The sequence below is a fragment of the Schistocerca americana genome, chromosome 3 (assembly GCF_021461395.2).
Source record: "Schistocerca americana isolate TAMUIC-IGC-003095 chromosome 3, iqSchAmer2.1, whole genome shotgun sequence".
Classification (NCBI taxonomy): domain Eukaryota; kingdom Metazoa; phylum Arthropoda; class Insecta; order Orthoptera; family Acrididae; genus Schistocerca; species Schistocerca americana.
Window position 1 is genome coordinate 740,071,948 of NC_060121.1, and position 23,845 is coordinate 740,095,792.

General features: G+C 40.7%; 1 protein-coding gene across 1 annotated transcript in view; it reads right to left on the reverse strand.

Moving 5' to 3' along the window:
- Positions 1-1,096: 1,096 nt before the first annotated feature.
- LOC124606355 (octopamine receptor beta-1R-like) overlaps positions 1,097-23,845 on the reverse strand; it is a gene marked incomplete at its 5' end in the record, with an annotated part of 405,784 nt that continues 383,035 nt past the window's right edge. The window contains 2 exons of the mRNA XM_047138336.1: positions 1,097-1,196; positions 1,242-1,475. Of these exons, the coding sequence (XP_046994292.1) occupies positions 1,097-1,196; positions 1,242-1,475 (334 nt within the window). The remainder of the gene's footprint in view (positions 1,197-1,241; positions 1,476-23,845) is intronic.

Consider the following 23,845-nt stretch of genomic DNA (forward strand, 5'->3'; position numbering starts at 1 on the left):
TTAGTTGAAGTTCATTAACTGAATCTGAGCTCCAAAGTTCTACAGTTTGATTTTCATGCAATTACTGTCATGCGTGTGGTTGCTGAAGTTATTTGAGACTCATGGAGTGGTACAAAATTGAAGCCAAAGCTCTAGAAATATAAATTTATGTTAGTGGGACATCTACAACGGTTATGGATATTGTTCATAATTGAAACAAATGCTGCAGTTGTACAAAATGTTTATTACTGAAGTTATGCACAGTCCCGATTCGGGGTCTCTGCGCCATCTGCAGGTAGAATAACAAATTAAAAATGGAACTATATACCTGAGAAGTTAATAAGTAGTTACAATTGTGGTAGACCAAACTTATCATCGGTTAGCCTTTCGGAAGTGTAGCTATTAATGACTTAGTTTTAGCCCTTGTCTGATGCTCCTGGCGTTTCATATAGAATCAGATTCGGCTCTATTTGCGTTTATACAGGCTCTATGCCGTCGCCGGCGCTTGCAGCATATGACTGACTTCCTTCGGACACATTTGAAATCTTGTTTCATCGTGTTCACTTTTCCATACTCCATCTGATGAACCATGTATGTTAGAAGTGTGGCGGTTTGACGTAACTTGGACATGTACACATTGTACTGATTTTACGTTTGTCATCGTAGCTTATATATTTGTGACCATCTTTGTTTTTTTATTACTGTTAGCCCGTCATGGGTTTGATTGCTCTGTCTTATGGTTTCATTTTTAATTTACAGCTGCACCTGAAGATGGAGCTGAGACTCAGTAACCGGGTTGCGTATAACTTCAATAATAGCGTATAACTTTAATAATAAAACTTTTGCACGACTATTGCGGTAGTTTGTATTATGAACAAACCTCTACGGTCGTTTGTATGCAATGAATATTTGCAAGTTGTATTGAGTTGGTGACTGACGAGAATGTCACACGGACAGTTCTGTTTACGAGGTTCTCTTTCTGAAAGTGGGCGAATCAGTCACATAACCGGTAGTTTAACTGTTTGAGTATACAGCCTGAGTATTTTTGTTATAGCCACTCCGGACGACTTGTGGGTTCCGTGGCAGTGGGACGACTTGCGTCCCCGCCGGTGTCGCCTCAGATGACGTCCTCCGACTGGACGTTGTTGATGCTGACTTCGGTGGTGGCGGCGCCGCGCAGCTGCTGGTGGTTGGGCAGGCCGTCGGAGGAGCCGTTGCTGTCGCCGGCGGCGGCGCCGTTGCCGGGGGCGGCGTTGGCGCGCCGCCCCCTGGTCCGCCCCCGCGAGCGCAGACAGGCGAGGTGGCCGTGGCCCAGCAGCAGCCACACGCAGCACGCCTGCAGCGTCAGCTTGAAGGCGGCGCGGAAGTCGCGGTTGAAGTAGGCGTAGATGAGCGGGTTCAGCGCCGAGTTGAAGTAGCCGACCCAGAAGACGGCCGCCACCACCACGGGCGGGCAGTAGCACCGCTCCTCGCCGCACAGCGTCGTGATGATGTACCTGCACACACACATATTGCCAAACTTTCGCTTACTATTTCACACTGAACGGGGGGCCACCCCATCATCCAGTAACCTACCGTCAAGTGATCACATGTTTGCATGCATGCCTTACAACGTTTAAATTCGATTAGCCTCGGTGTACTTCTGTCCACTACCATTCAGTACACTCTAAGATAAAAGAGGTCCCACCACGTACCAAGAACTGGCCGCGATAGCTGAGCGGTTCTAGGCCCTTCAGTCCGGATCCACGCAGCTGCTACGGTCGCAGGTTCGAATCCTGCCTCGGGCATGGATGTGTGTGATGTAATTAGGTTAGTTAGGTTTAAGCAGTTTCTAAGTCTAGGGGACTGATGACCATAGATGTTAAGTCCCATAGTGCTTAGAACCATTTTTGAACGTACCAAGAAGGAGCTGTGTGAATGGGACGGGAATCGGTAGACGCTATATTCACATACAGACAAACAATGACTACATTTTAAGAACAATTTAAGAGGAGGAATTTCACAAACTGGGCAAGATGGTGACCGCCGTGTTACTGACTTTCCCAGTTAGTGAAATTCCTCCCCTTAACGTATCTGTGTAAGTTTGGAGGTTAAAGAAATACAACAAAATGATCTAAAGAGACGACAAGATATGCTCTTTTGTTAATCTTTTAGTCGTCTTCACTTTTTCTCTTGTCTTGGTTGCATGCAGAGTGCTGGCCAGTGTAAGCATATTTGTATTAATTAAGCAGATGATATATGGATTTAATATCATTGCTCACTTTTAATTTGTAAGAAGTGATCCCGATTTCATGTCTGCCTTCCTTTGAATTAACCTTCATTCGATTAATTTACAGTTCAACAATCTCAGCGGCCGATGCAGCCAACGACGCCATTACGTGGCGATATTAACTTATAAACAATTAGTGGAAGCGAAAAACGCGCAGGCTATTAACATAATATACGTTTTTCTCCACACCCGCCCGACGTTGCAGAAAACACGTAGCTTTAAGATTCTTATTTTCAGTACCACAGCCGAGAGCCAGAGCCAGGACTCCGACTACAATGCTATGGTTAACGGAGGTAAGAAGAAATACCCTCGCGCGTCTGTTGGCCGCAATTGTAATTAATAACTAAAGATTTTTTGCTTTAAAGTGAACTAACTAGCCGAGGAAATTAAAATGAAAAGTTTATTCCATTGTTCAACATTTATACTCATGTTTCAAGATTCAGCGAGTCTAATTCCACTGAAGATCAATATTGTTAAAAAAAGAGAACTTCACAAAAGCGTTTAATTATAAATCAAAATTAAAATGAAGTCAGCAACAATCAACGTTACCAATAAATAATATATTAAATTTCGACGGCCGACGGACGCGAGAGGATCCGGCGACCTTTCTGGCATGCATGAAGACAACTCTTGCCGTGTGCGGGTGGGAATTATCTTACCGAAATAGTAAGCTCAGGACGGCTCGCCATGAAGGGCAGCAGAACGGGGCGTAGAATAGGGGCGTCGTACCACGGGACTTTAAGGGTGCCACATACGACAACCATAGGGGACTTTCTATGAAAACAAATGTTACCCCAGACCATCACTCCTGAATGCCAGGCCGCGTGGCAGGCGACAAACAGGCTGGTATCCCATCACTGTCTGGGGTGACTTCATGTAGCTCTTCAGCCTGGAATATCACTGACTGGAGTAAAACTGTCATCAGTGATAAGTACCGTTTGTAACTGAGGCCCAATGACAAGTGAAGACGTCGCCCCAGACAGCGGTCGGACACCAGCCTTACTGTCGCCCGCCGTATTGGCCCGAAAACCTGGAGTGATGTCCTGGGGTATCATTTCTTTTGGTAACAGGACCCCTTCGGTTATCTTCCGTGCAACAATGACGACATTCAACTTCTCGTTTTGTTGCCCTTCGGGAAAGTCATCCAAAACTTTTATTTCGGCCAGATAATGGCCGCTCGCACACGGCGAGAGCTTGTACTACTTGTCTTCCTGCTTGTCAAATCCTGCTTTGTCCCGCAAAACTCCGGATCACTACCCGACTCAGAAACTTTGGAGCATTATCGGTAGGGCCCTCCAACTTTCTCCGGACTTTGACGATCTGACGCGCAAATTGCACAGAATTTGACCCACTACCATTCAAGAGGACATCCAACAGCTTTATTTACAATGCCAAGCCGAATGACTTCTTGCATAAGAAACTGAGATCGACCACCACGTTGTTGACTTGCTAAATTTGTGGAGCTCTTTCTCTTGAATTAATCATCCAAATGTTCTGAAATTGTTAACGTTTGCTTGTCTGTACATGTACATCACTTATACCGATTTCTGTCCCATTAGAATATTTCCTTCGTGTTGCATCCTTTTTTCGTAGAATGAATTTATAAGTAATAATATTCCCACCCCCTGATATTTTATTAAATGATTTTATTCACAATCGCCACTTGACCAATTATGCCATTCTCGATATGAAGAGTGTAAATGCATAATGGTTCGTTTCAACGTTTCAATCGTATCCACATATTCCGTGTGTTTAATTTGCTAACGTCGATTATAGATTTAAATGCCAGGAACTCTTGTCTGCAAGTATATGTATGGAGTGTAGCCATGTATGGGAGTGAAACATGGATGATAAATAATGTAGACGAGCAGACAATAGAAACTTTCGAAATGAGGTGGTACAGAAGAATGCTGAAAATTGCGTGGGTAGATGACGTAACATATGAAGAGGTACTGCATAGAATTGGGGAGAAGAGGAATTTGTGGCACAACTTGCCTAGAGGAAGTGATCGGTTGGCAGGATTCATTCAGAATCACCAAGTAATCGCCTATTTAGTAATGGAACGAGGCTTGGAGGGTAAAAATTGTAGAGGGAGACCGAGATCGGATACACTAAGCAGATTCAGGATGTAGGTTGCAGTAGTTGCTCGGAGATGAAGGAGCTTGCACAGTCTCTGCACTGAAGACCACAACAACAACAACAACAATAAGGCAGCAGTCCTTGTTATTCATTAAATAAGAATGTAGCACTTCAAGTAACAATTACTTTTGTATCACTTCATATACGCACATGATGTTCATCAGGTGTGACAATGACAACCGACACTGAATTGTCAAACGTTACATCTCGCGGACACGAGTGAAAATTTTGAGGGCAGGCGAAATTTCAGTCTGTTTTCTTTCCCTGTCAGGAAATTTATAACCATCAATAAATAACAGCTTATGCAGCTACGGTTATTCTTTACCATTAACACCTTCTGTCCTTTCTCATCCCTGTTAATGACACCTTGCGTTACCTACAATAGTTACTCGTAATATTTATCAATTTCATATAATTTAGTATGTTACATTCTGAAGCAGGCTTCAGCCGTCATGAAAATGTGCAGGAGTCAATTTAACAATTCTGTAGAAATTTAAGTTGCACAAAATCAAGCTCAGGAATTTACTGAAAAGCTGGGTAGTATGGCCAAATACCAAACAACTTTTGATAAAGTTAAAAGAAAAATGAATCAATACTGAAAATGTGAGAAACTAATTCCACTGTTAAAACTGATGACAGATCAGGCAGGTGAAAAAAGCTCCTCTGTAGGCCACTATGAGGAGGGACTGCTGACAAAATGGCGCAAGAAGTAGGTGTAAATTAGGAAGAAGACAAATGTTGGACTCAGAGACTGAAACAATTTTGGAATACAAGCTATTAGACAAGGCAGATTGTTTAGATAACGTTCCTCAGAATTTCTAAAATCATTAGATGTGGCAATTTAACGATTATTCGTGTCAGTGCGCAGGATTTGTGAGACTGGACACAGACCATCAGACTCTTGGAAGAGCGGTTCTAGACCCTACAGTCTGAAGCCGCGCGACCGCTACGGTCGCAGATCCAAATCCTGCCTCGGGCATGGATGTGTGTGATGTCCTTAGGTTAGTCAGGTTTAAATGGTTCTAAGTTCTAGGGGACTGATGATCTCAGAAGTTAAGTCTCATAGTGCTCAGAGCCATTTGAACTATTTGGAATCTTCGGAAAATGTCATCCACACAATCTGGAAGATATTAAAGGCAGACAAATGGTAAGATCACAAAATCAGGGTAACAGCTGATGCATCCAGGTTGCGGATCGACGAATGCACAACAAAATTTGTGATCTATTAGAAGACGACAGGTTATATTTATGAAAGAGAAAGGCACTATAGATTTGGCTCTATTGTTCCTTTCCTCATAACAATGGATATAAAACAAAAGAAGAATCAAGACACCCATTTTGGCGACATGTAAAAATGAGCGAGACAACGTGATATTGTCTGAACATGATTAATGCAGGCGAAGACACCATTCCTCACTGAATCTACTATCAGTTACTAAGCTTAATTTCAAGATGAATTTCTGTGAGTGAACGTCTTTATGCAAGTAAATGATGGCCTGCGAGGAAATCGAGAAAAGAAGAGAGTCGAATTGCTTGAGATATGATATTACAAAGCACCGGAGGCTTAAATGGAAAACAGACTACAGGGAAGTTCTTAAGGATAGGCCACTTTTTTAGAAATCGAAGAATAAGTTGCACGATACTAGAAACAGGCACTGAAGACAATAACAACAGAGGAAGACAGAGATGCCTACATCCAACAAATACACTTTCTACAAAAGAAAAAGCGAAGCACCCAGAGCCTATGGTTGAATGTCAATGTAAGTCAGTGCACGTACTCACCATCGGCCGGTGTGTAATCGATTACAGTTTAATTCTCTGTGAGAAGTAGAACAGTCACCAGAGAGCGTTAATGTGGCGTTCAGTGTTTTTAGCAGGTCTGGTTAGATGTATAATGGGGTTGAACAGCGTCAGATGTTGCGTGATCATTTTAAACGAAACATAGATACCGTGCACTCGTATGAGACCAGATTATTTATTATTGTGGGTCTCCATTCGGTCGATTCTTGAAATTGCGTTTTATCCAATTTTGTGAGGCCTCCGGATGTGACAGCCCGATGCATGGGCACTTGACGGTAGGCGTACTTGTCGTCAAGGGTCCAGTCGACCGCATCTGATCACCACAAGAGTGCGTCAAGCGTATCATAGTACCTTTACAGTTGAGCCTGCCAACCGAGAACAGGTGTTAGTCTCCCTGCAACATCTCGCGCCACTGGTCGGAGACTAGCGGTGCCGGACTAGGGGATTACCTCCCCATGCTTAGGCTTCCTTTAACGCAACACAAACACTTGAAATCTGAGTCGTGCTGTGGCAGGGAAGCATAGACGTTCGATGAATAGAGTCGCATTTTGTTCAGAGATGATTCTGCACTACTCTGGATAACCTTCGTCGGCGACTATGACCTCAGCAGAGGTCTCATTCTCACAGTGTTCTGGAGAGACACAGCGGTGTTACTTCTGACGTCATGATGTGGGTATTCAACGGGTATGAGTTCAGGTCACGACTGTTGTAAGTGGCGGAACTAAGGCGGAGATCTGCTGGAGCAACGGTACGCCACGGACATCCTGCTTCCTCATGCGACTCCTTCGTGGTGCAGTTTTTCAACAGGTAAACGCTCGTCCCCACATGATAGTGTCTGTATGAATTACCTGCGTGATGTTGAAGTACTCCCATGGCCGTCATGACAACCAGCTGTGTCCCTGATAGAACATGTGTCGTGCAGTGTCGGACATAAGCTCAACCCCTGTGCCAGTACTCACGACAAGGCTAGTTACAAGAGTTATGGCCAGGTTTTCTCAGGAGAGGATGCAACCGATTTTTGACACCATTCCCAGCAGGATCAGAGTACGCGTCCAGTGTAAATGATTGCTACTCTCTGATGAAGAAATTGTCACGGGCGAGGTAGTTGTGGCGGGCCGCATTTAAGCAAGATAACTGCCCCAACTATAAATGATAGATCCTATTATTTTAATACAGACTTGAAGGCGCACGCACATCCACACACGTAGATGGTTAAATACCCAAACGAAAAAAATGTTACACAGTTGTATAAACAATAATATCCCAGGAAAATAGTCCCCCATTCGGATCTCCGGGAGGGGACTGCCGAGGGGGAGGTTACCATGAGAAAAAGATTGAATAATCAACGAAAGGATAACGTTCTACGAGTCGGGGCGTGGAATGTCACAAGCTTGAACGTGGTAGGGAAACTAGAAAATCTGAAAAGGGAAATGCAAAGGCTCAATCTAGATACAGTAGGGGTCAGTGAAGTGAAGTGGAAGGAAGGCAAGGATTTCTGGTCAGATGAGTATCGGGTAATATAAACAGCAGCAGAAAATGGTATAACAGGTGTAGGATTCGTTATGAATAGGAAGGTAGGGCAGAGGGTGTGTTACTGTGAACAGTTCAGTGACCGGGTTGTTCTAATCAGAATCGACAGCAGACCAACACCGACTACGATAGTTCAGGTATACATACCGACGTCGCAAGCTGAAGATGAACAGATAGATAAAGTGTACGAGGATATTGAAAGGGTAATGCAGTATGTAAAGGGGGACGAAAATCTAATAGTCATGGGCGACTGGAATGCAGTTGTAGGGGAAGAAGTAGAAGAAAAGGTTACAGGAGAATATGGGCTTGGGACAAGGAATGAAAGAGGAGAAAGACTAATTGAGTTCTGTAACAAGTTTCAGCTAGTAATAGCGAATACCCTGTTCAAGAATCACAAGAGGAGGAGGTATACATGGAAAAGGCCGGGAGATACGGGAAGATTTCAATTAGTTTACATCATGGTCAGACATAGATTCCAAAATCAGATACTGGATTGTAAGGCTTTCCCAGGAGCAGATACAGACTCAGATCACAATATAGTAGTGATGAAGAGTAGGCTGAAGTTCAAGACATTAGTCAGGACGACTCAATACGCAAAGAAGTGGGATACGGAAGTACTAAGGAATGACGAGATAAGTTTGAAGTTCTCTAACGCTATAGATACAGCAATAAAGAATAGCGCAGTAGGCAGTACAGTTGAAGAGGAATGGACATCTCTAAAAAGGGCCATCACAGAAGTTGGGAAGAAAAACATAGGTACAAAGAAGGTAGTTGCGAAGAAACCATGGGTAACAGAAGAAATACCTCAGTTGATTGATGAAAGAGGAAGTACAAACAGGTCCCGGGAAAATCAGGAATACAGAAATACAAGTCGCTGAGGAATGAAATAAATAGGAAGTGCAGGGAAGCTAAGACGAAATGGCTGGTGGAAAAGTGTGAAGACACCGAAAAAGATATGATTGTCGGGAGGACAGACTCAGCATACAGGAAAGTCAAAACAACCTCTGGTGACATTAAAAGCAACGGTGGTAACATTAAGGGTGAAACTGGAATTCCACTGTTAATTGCAGAGGAGAGAGTAGATAGGTGGAAAGAATACATTGAAAGCCTCTAGCCGACCGCGGTGGCCGTGCGGTTCTGGCGCTGCAGTCCGGAACCGCGGGACTGCTACGGTCGCAGGTTCGAATCCTGCCTCGAGCATGGGTGTGTGTGATGTCCTTAGGTTAGTTAGGTCTAAGTAGTTCTAAGTTCTAGGGGACTTATGACCTAAGATGTTGAGTCCCATAGTGCTCAGAGCCATTTTTGAAAGCCTCTATGAGGGTGAAGATTTGTCTGATGTGATAGAAGAAGAAACAGAGGTCGATTTAGAAGATGTAGGGGATCCAGTATTAGAATCGGAATTTAAAAGAGCTTTAGAGGACTTACAGTCAAATAAGGCAGAAGGGATAGATAACATTCCATCGGAATTTCTAAAATCATTGGGGGAAGTGGCAACAAAACGACTATTCACGTTGGTGTGTAGAATATATGAGTCTGGCGATATACCATCTGACTTTCGGAAAGGCATCATCCACACAATTCCGAAGACGGCAAGAGCTGACATGTGCGAGAATTATCGCACAATCAGCTGAACAGCTCATGCATCTAAGCTGCTTACAAGAATAATATACAGAAGAATGGAAAAGAAAATTGAGAATGCGCTAGGTGACTATCAGTTTGGCTTTAGGAAAAGTAAAGGGACGAGAGAGGCAATTCTGACGTTACGGCTAATAATGGAAGCAAGGCTAAAGAAAAATCAAGACACTTTCATAGGATTTGTCGACCTGGAAAAAGCGTTCGACAATATAAATTGGTGCAAGCTGTTCGAGATTCTGAAACAAGCAGGGTTAAGCTATAGGGAGAGACGGGTCATATACAATATGTACAAGAACCAAGAGGGAATAATAAGAGTGGACGATCAAGAACGAAGTTCTCGTATTAAGAAGGGTGTAAGACAAGGCTGTAGCCTTTCGCCGCTATTCTTCAATCTGTTCATCGAGGAAGCAATGATGGAAATTAAAAAAAAATGTTCAGGAGTGGAATTAAAATACAAGGTGAAAGGATATCAATGATACGATTCGCTGATGACATTGTTATCCTGAGTGAAAGTGAAGAAGAATTAAATGATCTGCTGAACGGAATTAACAGTCTAATGAGTACACAGTATGGTTTGAGAGTAAATCGGAGAAAGACGGAGGTAATGAGAAGTAGTAGAAATGAGAAGAGCGAGAAACTTAACATCAGGATTGATGGTCACGAAGTCAATGAAGTTAAGGAATTCTGCTACCTAGGCAGTAAAATAACCAATGACGGACGGAGCAAGGAGGACATCAAAAGCAGACTCGCTATGGCAAAAAAGGCATTTCTGGCCAAGAGAAGTCTACTAATATCAAATACCGGCCTTAATTTGAGGAAGAAATTTCTGAGGATGTACTTCTGGAGTACAGCATTGTATGGTAGTGAAACATGGAGTGTGGGAAAACCGGAACAGAAGAGAATCGAAGCATTTGAGATGTGGTGCTATAGATGAATGTCGAAAATTAGGTGGACTGATAAGGTAAGGAATGAGGAGGTTCTACGCAGAATCGGAGAGGAAAGGAATATGTAGAAAACACTGAAAAGGAGAAGGGGCCGGATGATAGGACATCTGCTAAGACATGAGGGAATGACTTCCATGGTACTAGAGGGAGCTGTAGAGGGCAAAAACTGTAGAGGAAGACAGAGATTGTAATATGTCAAGCAAATAATTTAGGACTTAGGCTGCAAGTGCTACTCTGAGATGAAGAGGTTAGCACAGGAAAGGAATTCGTGGCGGGCCGCATCAAACCAGTCAGTAGATTGATGACAAAAAAAAAAAAAAAAAAAAAAAAAAAAAAAAAAAAAAAAAAAAAAAAAAAATCCCAATCTCATTCAATTACATCAATGTTCTTACATGAGGAAAGAAACACATTTTAACACCGATTCGCATTCCAAGCGTCAATGGCGAAATGAGGTACGGTGAAACAAATGGTTATACAGGGAAACAGCGCCGTTTGGAACAGACTGGACCCGCATAAGTGAGATATTACCGGACTTCCAACGCTACCAGAGCAGCAAGAGAGCAGCAATAGTGCGCTGTAATCTGATTCTAGCAGAAAAAGGACTAATTGATGTTTCTGTTAGCAGTGTCAGACGAATGTAACACACTGAAAATGCACGAAAACGTTTTTCATGTACCAATAGTGGTACCGTAGGTTACGTGATAGGTATGAACAATACTGCTGTGCCAACATCCTTTGCTTGTGATCGCATTAACCACTGATGATAACAACTGAGTAACAAAATTGAAGGTCCAATAAGAAAGAGTCGTTAAATACCTTTTGTATTTGATTCATCCTTGGGTAAACGCTGGAAAACACATATCATTGTATGAATGTATCAGACAATGCAAACTTCTTTATAGTTCTTTTGTCATCGTTCACTAATCAAGTATAATAGCAATTAAATATTTGCCATGTAAGTTACTTCAATTTTGTGAAATAATAAGAAAGGTCAGTACCCAAGTGTAATATGAGTCACGAAGGAGGAAGTGGTTTCTACAGTCGCAATTGTACTGTGGAGAATATACCACGTTAAACATCTATTTTTACTACAGTAAGAAGTAACAGTTCCTATAGTACGCTATAGGCTCAGAAGAAATGTAATATTCTCATTATGCTTTTCTGCTAACCGTGAATTAGTGAGTTTCAGGTAAGTACAAGAATATCAACACAAAATTGAAACGGGATTCTCGTAGGATCAGGACTAGTAACTACTACGAAAACTGAAATGTGCGTTAACTAGTATGACCAGGCCGTAGTGAATGCATGTCTTAATCAAGAGAGACACACAGATAAGACGCATCGCAGTAGTCCAAGTGTATATACCCACAAGCTCCTCAGATGTAGAGACTGAAGGCGTATATGATAAGAGGAAAAAAAATATTCATCTCATTATTGCTCACGAAAATATAATTGCCAAGGGGGATTTGAATTCGATAGTAGGAAAAGAAAGGGAAGGAAATACAGTAGGAGAACATGGACTGGAAGAAAGGAATCGGGAGGCACCTGGTAGACTTTTGTGCTGAGCACAATGTAATTGTGCAAACATTGGTTTAAGATTAATGAAATAAATTTATATACACACGCGAAACTCTCAGATAAATTATATAATGATAGGTAATGATTTTGAGAGCAGGTTAAAAAATACAAACATTCCCTGATGCAGATGTATTTTCCGATCGTATTTTATTTCTTATGAACTGCTAATAAAATCTCTGGATACCGCAGAATGGTAGGAAACTAAGGTGATGAAACTGAAAAAAAAGTAGAGGTTATTGAGAGTTTCAAAGGAAGTGACAGGCAACAGTTGAAAGACACAGGGCAAAGGAATACAATGGAAGAGAGATATGTAGTAAAGGTGACAGAAGTGCGTCTAGGTACACACTATATTGAACTTGACTGATGAAAGGAAAAAAATATAAAAAACACATCAGGTAAAAGGGGGTACAGACATCTAAAAGATGAAAATGACAATAGGTGCAAAGTGACAAAGCATGAGTGAACAGATGAGATTGTCCAGCTGTTGAAGCATGCGTGACTATGGGAAAGACAGATGTCGCCTACATGAAGGGAGAAGAATCTATATGAATGTTAAGAGCTCGTACAAGGCAGTACTAAACAAAAATGTGAAATTTGACATACGACAGGTATATACAAATGGTTCAAACGGCTCTGAGCACTATGGGACTTAGCAGTTGAGGTCATCAGTCCCATAGAACTTAGAACTACTTAAACCTAACTAACCTAAGGACATCTCACACATCCACGCCCGAGGCAGTATTCGAACCTGCGACCGTAGCGTTCACGCGGTTCCAGACTGAAGTGCCTAGAACCACTCGGCCACTCCGGCCGGCAGGTATATACAAAAAGGCTGTACAAAATAAACAAACATCAAGAGAATATTATGGAAAGGGAAGAAAGAGTACGTGAAGAAAAGATAGAAGATACCATACTGCGAAACGAAGCAGACAGAACACCGATTTAAGCCGAAACAAACCATCTAGCGTATGAGACCTTCCCTCAGATATACTAAAATCCTTAGGTGAAACTATACTACCTGGAACGGAATATACAGTTTGTGAAACGGGCTAAATACCCTCAGTCCTCAAGAATGTAATAATTCCAATTTTAAACGAGACAGTTGCTGACAGTTATCAATATCATCAGTTCAGTAAGTCATGGCTGCAAGGTGCAAACACTGTTTGGCTCTGAGCACTATGGGACTTAACTTCTGTGGTCATCAGTTCCCTAGAACTTAGGACTACTTAAACCTAACCTAACCTAAGGACATCACACACATCCATGCCCGAGGCAGGATTCGAACCTGCGACCGTAGCAGTCGCGCGGTTCTGGACTGAACGCCTTAACCGCGAGACCACCGCGGCCGGCAAACCACTGTTTATAAAAGACTGGAAAGACTGTTGGAAGTTGAACAGAGAACGTCAGTTTTAGTTAAAAAGGAAACAAAGAAATCAATTACTCGCAACTATGAAAACTAGTGAATCACGCTAGACGCATATTTGCAAATACTAGATTCTTTTTGATGAAAATTGAATTCCCCGAATGCATGCTATTTCTATCGGCATTGAAATGCATTTGGAAGAATTAGAAAACGGAGATTCTTACCTGGATAAATTTATAAATAAGAGTAGTACATAGCCCCTAAAGCACCGTTAACACTGAAAAGCAGGTGATCTGCCAATCATAATGGAAAATTAACATATTGGTGCGTATGAAACACAGGGACACGAAAAATATATAGTAAGGCTGCCCAACGCGGAGAACAAGACGTTTCAAGAGAAAGTGGAGGTAAAGATGAAGTTCATTACGGTATGATTTTGAAGATGAGAAGTCCAGTCCATACAATAATTCCTCTCAATAAGAATATGTACTCAAAAATAGAAGTAAAGTGACTTTCTTTCCAGCTCGATCAGTACACACGAACTGTACATTTGTAACCTACCTGATTCTTTTATGAAAGCTGCACTTGGCGCAACAGCAAATAAAATATATACTCTCAAGCGGTAACCTGCTGGCGTTTCTAGCCTCACACAAGCAAATAAAAATTACTTTAGATTGAGTTCAATGAAGATGTTTTGCAGTTCCTTGTTCTGTGTGAAGTAGAACACTGCACAAAATAGTGATATAAAACTCTAATTTAAACAAAACCATTCAAAATAAATAAAAGAAAAATTATGGACACTATTAAACGCTCAGATGCTGTGTATTACCACTTGTTGGTTCAAACTGCGAAACTTTAAAACAGGTAGCACTACTAAAAGCGACTAAATGAAGCCATATTAAAAAATTCTGTGTGACTGAGTTTTAAATAAAGACATTTAGTCAAGTAAATTATAAACAATCAGCTAACATGTTGTACCGTAGTAAACCTCCACACAACTACAGCTGTTGGGAAGGGTGTTGAAGAAAATTTCGGAGGAGAAGAAGCATAGAAAGTAAAGTAAATTTGAAAGGAAAGGAAAGGAAAGGAACCTGAAAGATTGGAAAGGAAAGGACAGAATATAATTTCAAAGAAAAGAAGGACCGATGTTCTCGTGGTTGAGGAGTAGCGTCTTTAACTAGTGATGAAAACGTCATGCACCCCGAATTAGCACCAAGCCACTGCTTAAATTTTAAATAACGAACATCAACAATGGCTGCCGAAACCTTCTGGTGTAAGAAATCATCTTCGCTTGGCCAATGGGCTCGTCGGGAAGGGCGAAGAAGCCGACAGAGGTTCTGGGCACTAACTTGCCGTTGGAATGGAAAACTGCTCCAAAAATAAGAACCAGCGATGACCAACGGCATGAAGATGCAGAAGGCAATGAGAACTACTGCCTTAAAGACACATAATGTATATACAGGGCGTTTCAAAAAGAAAGAGCAGATTTCAAACATTTATTTCTCAAAAACTACAAATGATAGAAACACAATTCCAACGGTCCTTCACTCAATATGAGTACCAAATGTTACACAACAAATATCAAAACTGTACCTCAATATGAGCACCATTTGTTACACGACAAATATCAAACCGGTATCTCATTTCTTGCCACACACGACGCAACTGGTCTTTAGTTACCGAATTCACGGCCGCAACAATTCGATGTCGTACCTCTTGAAGAGTAGCGGGCATAGGTGGGACATAAACACAGTCCTTTATGTACCCCCACAAATAAAAATCGCAGGGAGTAAGGTCTGGTGACCTGGGAGGCCACAGACGATGACATTGATCTTGTGCTCCTGCTCTTCCAATCCACCGTCCTGGAATGGTGTTATTTAGGTACCGTCGTACAGGTTCAGAGAAGTGTGGTGGGGCGCCATCCTGCATGAAGATGAAGTGATTTGAATCTTCCTGAAGTTGAGGAAATAGCCAGTTTTCTAACATGTCCAGGTAAATGGTTCCTGTGATAGTTTTCTCCATGAAAAAGAAAGGTCCATAAACTTTGTTTACCGAAATTGCACAAAAGACGTTAACCTTTGGTGAGTCTCTTTCATGTTGAATAACGTCCCTCGGAGTTTCACTCGCCCAAATTCGTACGTTATGCCGATTAACTTTACCAGAAATGTGAAACGTTGATTCATCTGAAAAAATTAATCGTTCGGCAAAATTGTCCTCTTCCATGTCCTGTAGAATTGCAGTTGAAAATTCGAACCTTTTGTTGTGGTCGTCAGGACGCAATGCTTGCAATAACTGCAGTTTGTACGGCTTCATGTGCAGACGCTTACTCAGAACGCGCCATACCGTTGTTTTAGACATGTTTAGTTCGTGACTTGCCCGTGTCGTGGATTTTCTAGGGCTCCTTTCGTAAGCTGCACGGACACGCTCGACATTTTCATCCGATGTGCGTGGACGACCCGTGCTTTTTCGCTTGCAGATGCAACCATCTTCTACGAATCTGTGATGCCACTCATAAATTTGCTTATGACGAGGCGGCTGTTTGTTGAATTGACGGCGGAATGCACGTTGCACACCAACAATGGACTCTAACTTTGCAAATTGCAGCACACAAAATGATCGTTCCTGTGGTGTCGTCGCCATTTTCCTACAAACAAACGCCAGCGCCACTGCGGATTTGCATGGAACTTCTGCGCGGACCATTGAAAAACTTTGAACCTTTCTCTGACAAGAAACGTTTGAATTGTGTTTCTATCATTTGTAGTTTTTGAGAAATAAATGTTTGAAATCTGCTCTTTCTTTTTGAAACGCCCTGTATATACAGAACATGTGGCCAGTAATTGGAAAAATGTCATGACGATCTCTTCATTGACAAAAGATTGCCGACTTCTGTGAAGTGACTGCCAAAGGGGAGATAAGCACGAGAAAAAGCCCGAACAACCAACGAAGGCGTAACATTATTCGCGTCGGAGCATGAGTTACCAAAAGTTTGAACATACTAGGAAAGCCAGAAGTGCTGAAAAGGGAAATGCAAAAACTCGGTCTAGGTAAGTGGTAGTCAATGCCGTGAAGTGGAAGGAAGATAAGCAATTTTGTTCAGAAAAATACAAATTAATATCGACAGCGGCGGAAAATGGTGTAATAGGAGTAGGATTCATCGTGAATAGGAAATTAAGGCAGAGAGTGAGTTACTATGAACTGTTTAGTGATAAGGATGTTTCTGATTTTTCTCATGAGATTCGTCAGCAAACCAACGTTGTATAGGATGGTTCAGATATATATATATATATATATATATATATATATATATATATATATATATATATATATATAGAGGGTGTTACAAAAAGGTACGGCCAAACTTTCAGGAACAATCCCTCACACGCAAATAAAGAAAAGATGTTATGTTTACATGTGTTCGGAAACATTCCGCACACATGTCCACATAACATATTTTCTTTCTTTGTGTGTGAGGAATGTTTCCGGAAAGTTTGGTCGTACCTTTTTGTAACACCCTGTATAACGACATCGCAATCAGGAAATGAAGAGCCAGAGACAGTATATGAGGATACTGAACGAGTAATTCAGGATATAAACGGAGATGAAAATCGAGTAATCGTAAGCGATAGGGACGCGGGTGTAAGAGAAGCAGTAGAAGAAAGGGTACGGGAGAACATGGGTTTGGCGGCAGGAATTAGAGAAGAGAAAGACTAATTGAGTACTCTTATAAGTTTCAGAAGGTAGTAGCGAATACTCTGTTCAGGAATCACAAGAGGAATAGGTAAACTTGGATATGACGTGGACGCACGGAAAGATTCCAGTTGGATTAAGTTGTGGTCAGGTAGAAACTTCGAAATCAGATGTTTGAAAGCAACACGCAGCCAGAAGAAGATGCAGACACAGACTACAATTTAGTGACGATGTTGAGATCACAGCAGTTTAAGAGAATCTCATGCGATAATGACTGTCGAGGGAATTGGGATCTTGAATCCTGGAGAAAGATGAGATGAGTTTCAAATACGCAAAGCATGTGACTACTGCGTTTGAGAAATATCTCAGTATACAATTAAGTTGAAGAGGAGTGGATATCTCTAAAATGGCAACCACAGATGTTGGACAGTGAGACGTAGAGACAAGGAAGTTAAATCCGCAGAAACCTCACGAAACACTGATCGACGAAAGGGCGGAGTACGAAACTGTTCAGGGAATTATGCATAAATATAAATCACTTAGGAATGAAATAAAGAAATAGACAGGAGGTGCAGGGCAGCCAAGGCGAAGTGGCTGCAGGAAAAATGTGACACATTCGTAAAAGAAATGATCGTCTGAAAAACTGACTCAGGATACAGGAAAGTCAAAACATCCTTCTATGAAATTGAAAGAAAGTGAGGCCCGTAAAATGAAGATTGTGATGGTAATTTCAATATTAAACCCGGAGGACAGAGTGGGGAAGTGGAAAGAGGGAACTGAAAGCATCTATGAGGGAGACGACTTGTCTGATGACGTGTGGTAGAAGAAACAAGAGTCCATGAGGAAGATATAGGCGATCCAGTATTAGAGTCAAAATTGAAAAGAGCTCTGAAGGGACAGACAACATTGCACTGCAATTTCTAAAATAATTTGGGAAAATTGTAACCAGACCTCAATTGAAGCCGGTGTATAGAAACTGTGAGACTGGCGAAGTACCATCAGACTTCGGAAAAATATCATTCGCACGATTCGGAAGACAGGAAGAGCAGATAAATACGAAAACTATCACACAATCAGCTTCACATCTTAAGCATCGAAGATGATAACAAGAATAATAGACAGAAGACACGAAAAGAAAATCTGGAATCAATTAGATAACGACATGTTTCGTTATAGAACGGTACAAGCAGCAGAGAGGTAGTTCTGATTTGGTGCTTTGTAATGGAATCAAGAGTGAAGAAAAATCAGGACACGTTCATAGGAATTGTACCTGGAGAAAGCGTTCGACAATGTAAAATGGTGTAAGATATTCAAAATTATGAGAATAACAGGGGAAAGTTGTAGAGAAAGACGAGTACTATACAATAGTACAAGAGCCAAGGGTAACTATTTGTTTGGAAGACGAGAACGAAGCGCTTGGATTGAAAATGGTGTAATACAGGGATGAAACCTTCGCCTCTATTGTTCAATTTATACATCAAAGAAGCAATGACGGAAATAAAAGAAATCTTCAAAAGTGGGATAAAAATTCTGAGTGAAAGAATATCAGTGACAGGATTCGATAATGATATTGCTATCCCAAGTGAAGGTGGAGTACAATTATATGACGTGTTGAATGGAATTAACAGTCTAATGAATACAGAATACGGCTTGAGAGTAAACCGAAAAACTACAAAAGCAATTAAAGGTAGCAGACACGACATACGGAGAAGTATTAACTGAATCTTCCCTCGATGCTTGGCAGAATATGTTGATAATATTAAAAAGGAAACACACTTTCTAGTGTCCTGCAAAATTATATTTATTTGCTCACTTGTCGGCTTCAGGTGACAACTGTCGCAATTACAGACATACATAATGACTCACATAGATATTATTTGTACAGAAGAAACAAAAATGATAAACTGTTTACATAGGGAAATCAGTACGATAATTACATTAACTAAAACAGGATGAAAACAAAGCATTTATGTGGAGATAAATTTAACAAATGATTAGAAATAAGATGAATTTACATTATGAAACTGGTATTTGTAATGAAATCTTATTTTAACAAAGGAGAAAATGGAAATGGAGTCTATTCTTTATTTTGCGCCCTAAACAACCATAATTTAAAAAAAAATCTGATCTTGGATGTTGCGCCGTGCGCCGACATTCTGTGCCATGTGTCTGTTCATTTCCAGTATTTCCAGTAGGGCCATTATTCCACTTTTTTAGATGGAATGCAAAACTTCAAATTCTGTATTATACGAATGGTTTTCTACTAAAAAATGATGAGCAAAGGTCAAATTATTGTTCTTCAGTTGCCAGTTTCTCTTATGTTTACGTAGTCTCATTGCTACAGCTGTGCCTGACTGACCAGTATACCTTTTCTCACAGTGCTCGCAAGTAATTTTATCCACACCACCTACATCTCATCATTTGTAAATTAACCATCACATAAAAACTTTGCTTACACCCTTTTTAGTTAATGCAATTATTATAATGCTTTTCTACGCAAACACACAGTCGTTTTTGTGTCTTCTCTACGAATAGTATTTGTGTAAGTCAGACATATATATCTGTGTTAGCGACATTTTGTTGTCAAATGAAGATGGCACATAAAGCCGAAAGCCGTTTCACTGGCAAATAAATAGGATTTTGAAGATCATTAGGAAGTGTTTTTCCTTTTCAATATTCAGAGGAAGTAACTTAATATGAAAACTTCTGATCATAAAGTAGACTACGGTAAGCTTTCTGCTGCCTTTGAAGCAAGGAAGGCATAAGAAGCAGACTAGCACGTTTAAAAATACGTTCTTGGTCAAGAAAAGTCTGCTGGTATCAATCATGGGGCTTAATTTTAGTAAAAAATTATGAGAATGTACCATTGGAGCGCTTCATTGCATTGTAGTGAAATATGGACAGTGTACAAACTGGAACGGCACAGAATCGAAACATTTGTGATGTGATGCTACAGAAAAATCTTGAAAATCACGTTCATTCATAAGGCAAGGAATGGGAGCTTCTTCGCTGAATCGGCGAAGAAAGGAACACATGGAAAGCAATACAAGAAGAAGGGACGGGATGATTGAACATATATTAAGACTTAAGGAATAATTTCCATGGTGCTAGTGGAAGCTTTAGAGGGTAAAAACTGTAAGGGAAGACAGAGGTTGGAATATATTCAGCAAATAACTGAGGATGTAGGGACCAAGGGTTATTGTGAAATGAAGAGGTTGGCGCAGTTATTCGAGCTGTATGAGTGGAAAATTTGAGATCTGAAGTTCTCACACAGAGCTTCCTCGTGCCATAGAGCCGGTTACAAATGTGCGCAGAATATTTTGATATTTTCTTTCCATCTACGGGAGAATGGCGGTTGGTTATATGAGGCGCTGCAAAGCTACATCCTTCCATCAACATGAAATAGTCGTCTCCTGGGATTACTTCACATCACTCGAAGCACCACATGAATACTGAATATAAAGCGTTGGGTGGTAATAACATACAAGAGAATGTGGCGAGTAGTGTACGCCACCGCCTTGCCACTGATAACAGTATTTACTGATATACAAGGACTTGCTGAAAGGTAACGCCTTCGAACATTTTATGTGTACACTCTTAAAGCTTTTTAAATACAGGAAACGTTATTAACATTCTGCAACTTTTGTTCTTCATGTATATGTATTTATTTTTCAACATGGTCTCCCTAGCGACAAACACGTTTCTGCCAACTGGAGACCTGTTTGTTGATACCGCCACCATAAAATGCTTATTTTACTGGCGGAACCGAGAACTTACCTATGCTTCTAACGCTTCATAACTATCACACTGAAGTTTTGGAAGGTTTTAATTAAGTTTTGAAAACAGAAGAATATCCGATTGGGTGAAATCGGGACTGCGTGGAGGATATTCGATGACAGTGAACCCAAGATGTCGGATTGCTTTAGATGTGTGTGATATGGAATTGTCATGCTGGAGGGGAAGGTGCTCCATGTGGACGAAGTCTTCGAAATCGAAACTCGATTACAACACGCTATTTCTCACGTGCTGACGTAGTTGCGTTGCACAACACCACGCTACACGCTACAATTTGGAGCCCTATAGCGGCAAATGGCTGCAAATATGTACACATGAAGAATAATGATGTTGAAAGGTAATAATTTCTGTTTCTTTTAAAAAAGAACTTAAAAATTCAGAGGCATTACTTTTCAGAATGCCCTCTTATACCACGGACAGCAGGCGAAAATTTTGTGTGTCTTGTTACGTCGAACTCTGTAGTTGCGGCATTTGAATGACTTCGTAGAAACTGAGGAAATCTAGTCGTATTAAAACATGCTCAGTTTTTGTGCAGTATCCTATGTTGATATCTGAAGAGTGAAAATCGAAAAATAATGAACTAAAGTAGACGGATCAGAAAAAACTGTCCAGTGAAGATGAAATTTGTGCTTCCAGCGCGGCGTCTAACACCACTCAAGCCACAGGCCTATAACCTTGTGAAAGGTTAAAGGTACTTCTTTAATGTAACTGGATGCAACCCTCTCCAATGAGCGACAGTAGCGAGTCCATTCAGGCGTCTACATTCACTCCTGGCAGATCGACCAAATGAAATGTGTGTGAAATCTTATGGGACTTAACTGCTAAGGTCATCAGTCCCTAAGCTTACACACGACTTAACCTAAATTATCCTAAGGACAAACACACACACCCATGCCCGAGGGAGGGGCAGGTCGACCAACACATTTATTCATAACAGCCGTGTACTGTCGGAAGCGTAGTCAGATTCATTCGCCTTTGATTCTGATGATTTTGTACTTTCAAATTAACTATTCGCAGTTCGTCCAATTAGTGCAACAGCTTGTAAGCTCTTACAACCTTACACACCCGTAATACATAGATGCTTATGTAAGGACTTATGTATGGATGCCAATAACAAAGTTTGTTTTATCTACAACTTATTTAATTACGATAATATATAACATAATCTAATTAAATTTTTTAAAGTTTTGAACATAGCTACAGTCCTTCGACGGAGACCGTAAATGAATGATACGAGCAGTCAGCAAACCAGTTGCAAGTATAAAGGTTTATTAATATCCGTTGACCACGGTATTAACAATTCTTCTGAATTACCTGAACCTATTGAGGAAATTTTTTCACATCATAGTTAAAGACGCCCCATTCCCCGATTAATTTGCAGAATGAAATAGCTCTTATAAAATGTATTGCTCTTATCAATGAATATGATAAGAATTTAGTTGATCCCACCATGAATAAGAATACCTCTACAAACCTCTAAAATTGTTCTACCTTACAGAGAAATGCACCTGGTGCCAACAAAGCGAAAGATAGTAAACAAATTTATTTTCCTTTCATGGAAATGAATCCTGCTGGATAAAACTCTTTTTAGTGAATAAATACAAATGCAATATAGCCTTCTTTACTGACAACAGTTTAAAAAATAGTTGACAATGTGAATGATCCCTTTCCTATGTCAGATGTTTATAAAATGATTTGTAATAACTGCTCCTGATATTATATTGGTGAAACTTTCATTGCGATCAAAGTGAGGTATAAAGGACATTTACCAGGAAAGAATGGTGGTAATATGCAACACTCCAGATTTTCTGAATATTTATCCATCATTGGCCTAAATGTCTCAGAGAAACCGTAATTTTATATAAGGATGTTAAAGGGCGGAAATTAGACTTACGTGAAGAACTGGAAATTTTTAAAGGCACATTCAGTAGTGATGGTAAATGATCAGCTGCAACTTGCGTTTCTCTGCCTCGTGATGACTGGGTGTTGTGTGATGTCCTTAGGTTAGTTAGGTTTAAGTAGTTCTAAGTTCTAGGGGACTGATGACCATAGATGTTAAGTCCCATAGTGCTCAGAGCCATTTTTTTGCAATTTGCGACTCTACAGTTTCTTGAAGGTCTTCAGCCGGTACTTCAGACCGGTTAATGTATTAACAGTTCGTTGGTGGTCCCCGCTTGTCGTTCATTCTCATCAAATTTCTATGTTTCTTGTAAAATAATTTCTCTCTTTCCATTTACTCGTTTTTTTTTTACCGTTATATTTCATTTTTAAAGTTTACCCTCCTCCTGCCTACGTCTTATCTTCCCCCGTTTTCCTGCCTAGAAATTTTCTCAGTCTCTTTCCAATACAGCATGGCGAATGACAGATTGCACTTCATCTGTTTGTTATGCGTATATGTTTTCGCGCACATACGGCACTGCAACAACTTTGCCAGTCGCTGCCTGGCACCAGCCACATATGGGCCACTTCACTGCCTTCTGACAACATGTTAATGTGATGACATCTACGCTTAGCACAGCTCCAGAGGAGATTTTGTATATCCTTTCACTTTGATAATTCTTTTTAACTGTCAGATACTTCTGAAGACTTTTATAATCATTGAAACCCTGGCCAAGGATTGCAAATAATAGTTGATTCCTGCAACTGGTTTGCTGATTCTCTCAAACATTCAAGTAATCTAATTACATTTTATTAATATGACAAAATGAAGACTAACGATATTTTGCTGTCATTCCTATCAGTCACTTGTGGGTAGGTACTTCATATGACATGATACCGAGCCTGCGTTACTACTAAATTAATCGGTGAACCGTCCCTTTGTAGTGCTACAACGAAGAAAATTAATATTACGACGATGTCAAAACTTATTTTCATGATTTAAAGAGGTATTCATGATATTAAAAATGTAATTATAATTTTATTATTTTCATTTTTGTGCTCAGTGTATCAAAGACTTTCTAGTGCACGGAACAAATGAGCATTGTTTGTACTACGAAACTATATATGATTGTCAAGGGTTAAGCACGTAATAATCCGATGTAAGACATTTTGTGGAGTCTGAATTTTGTTCTCGTACTGGTCGGTAGAGAAGGAAAAGTTCCTTAATCGATGTGAAGGTATAAAGGC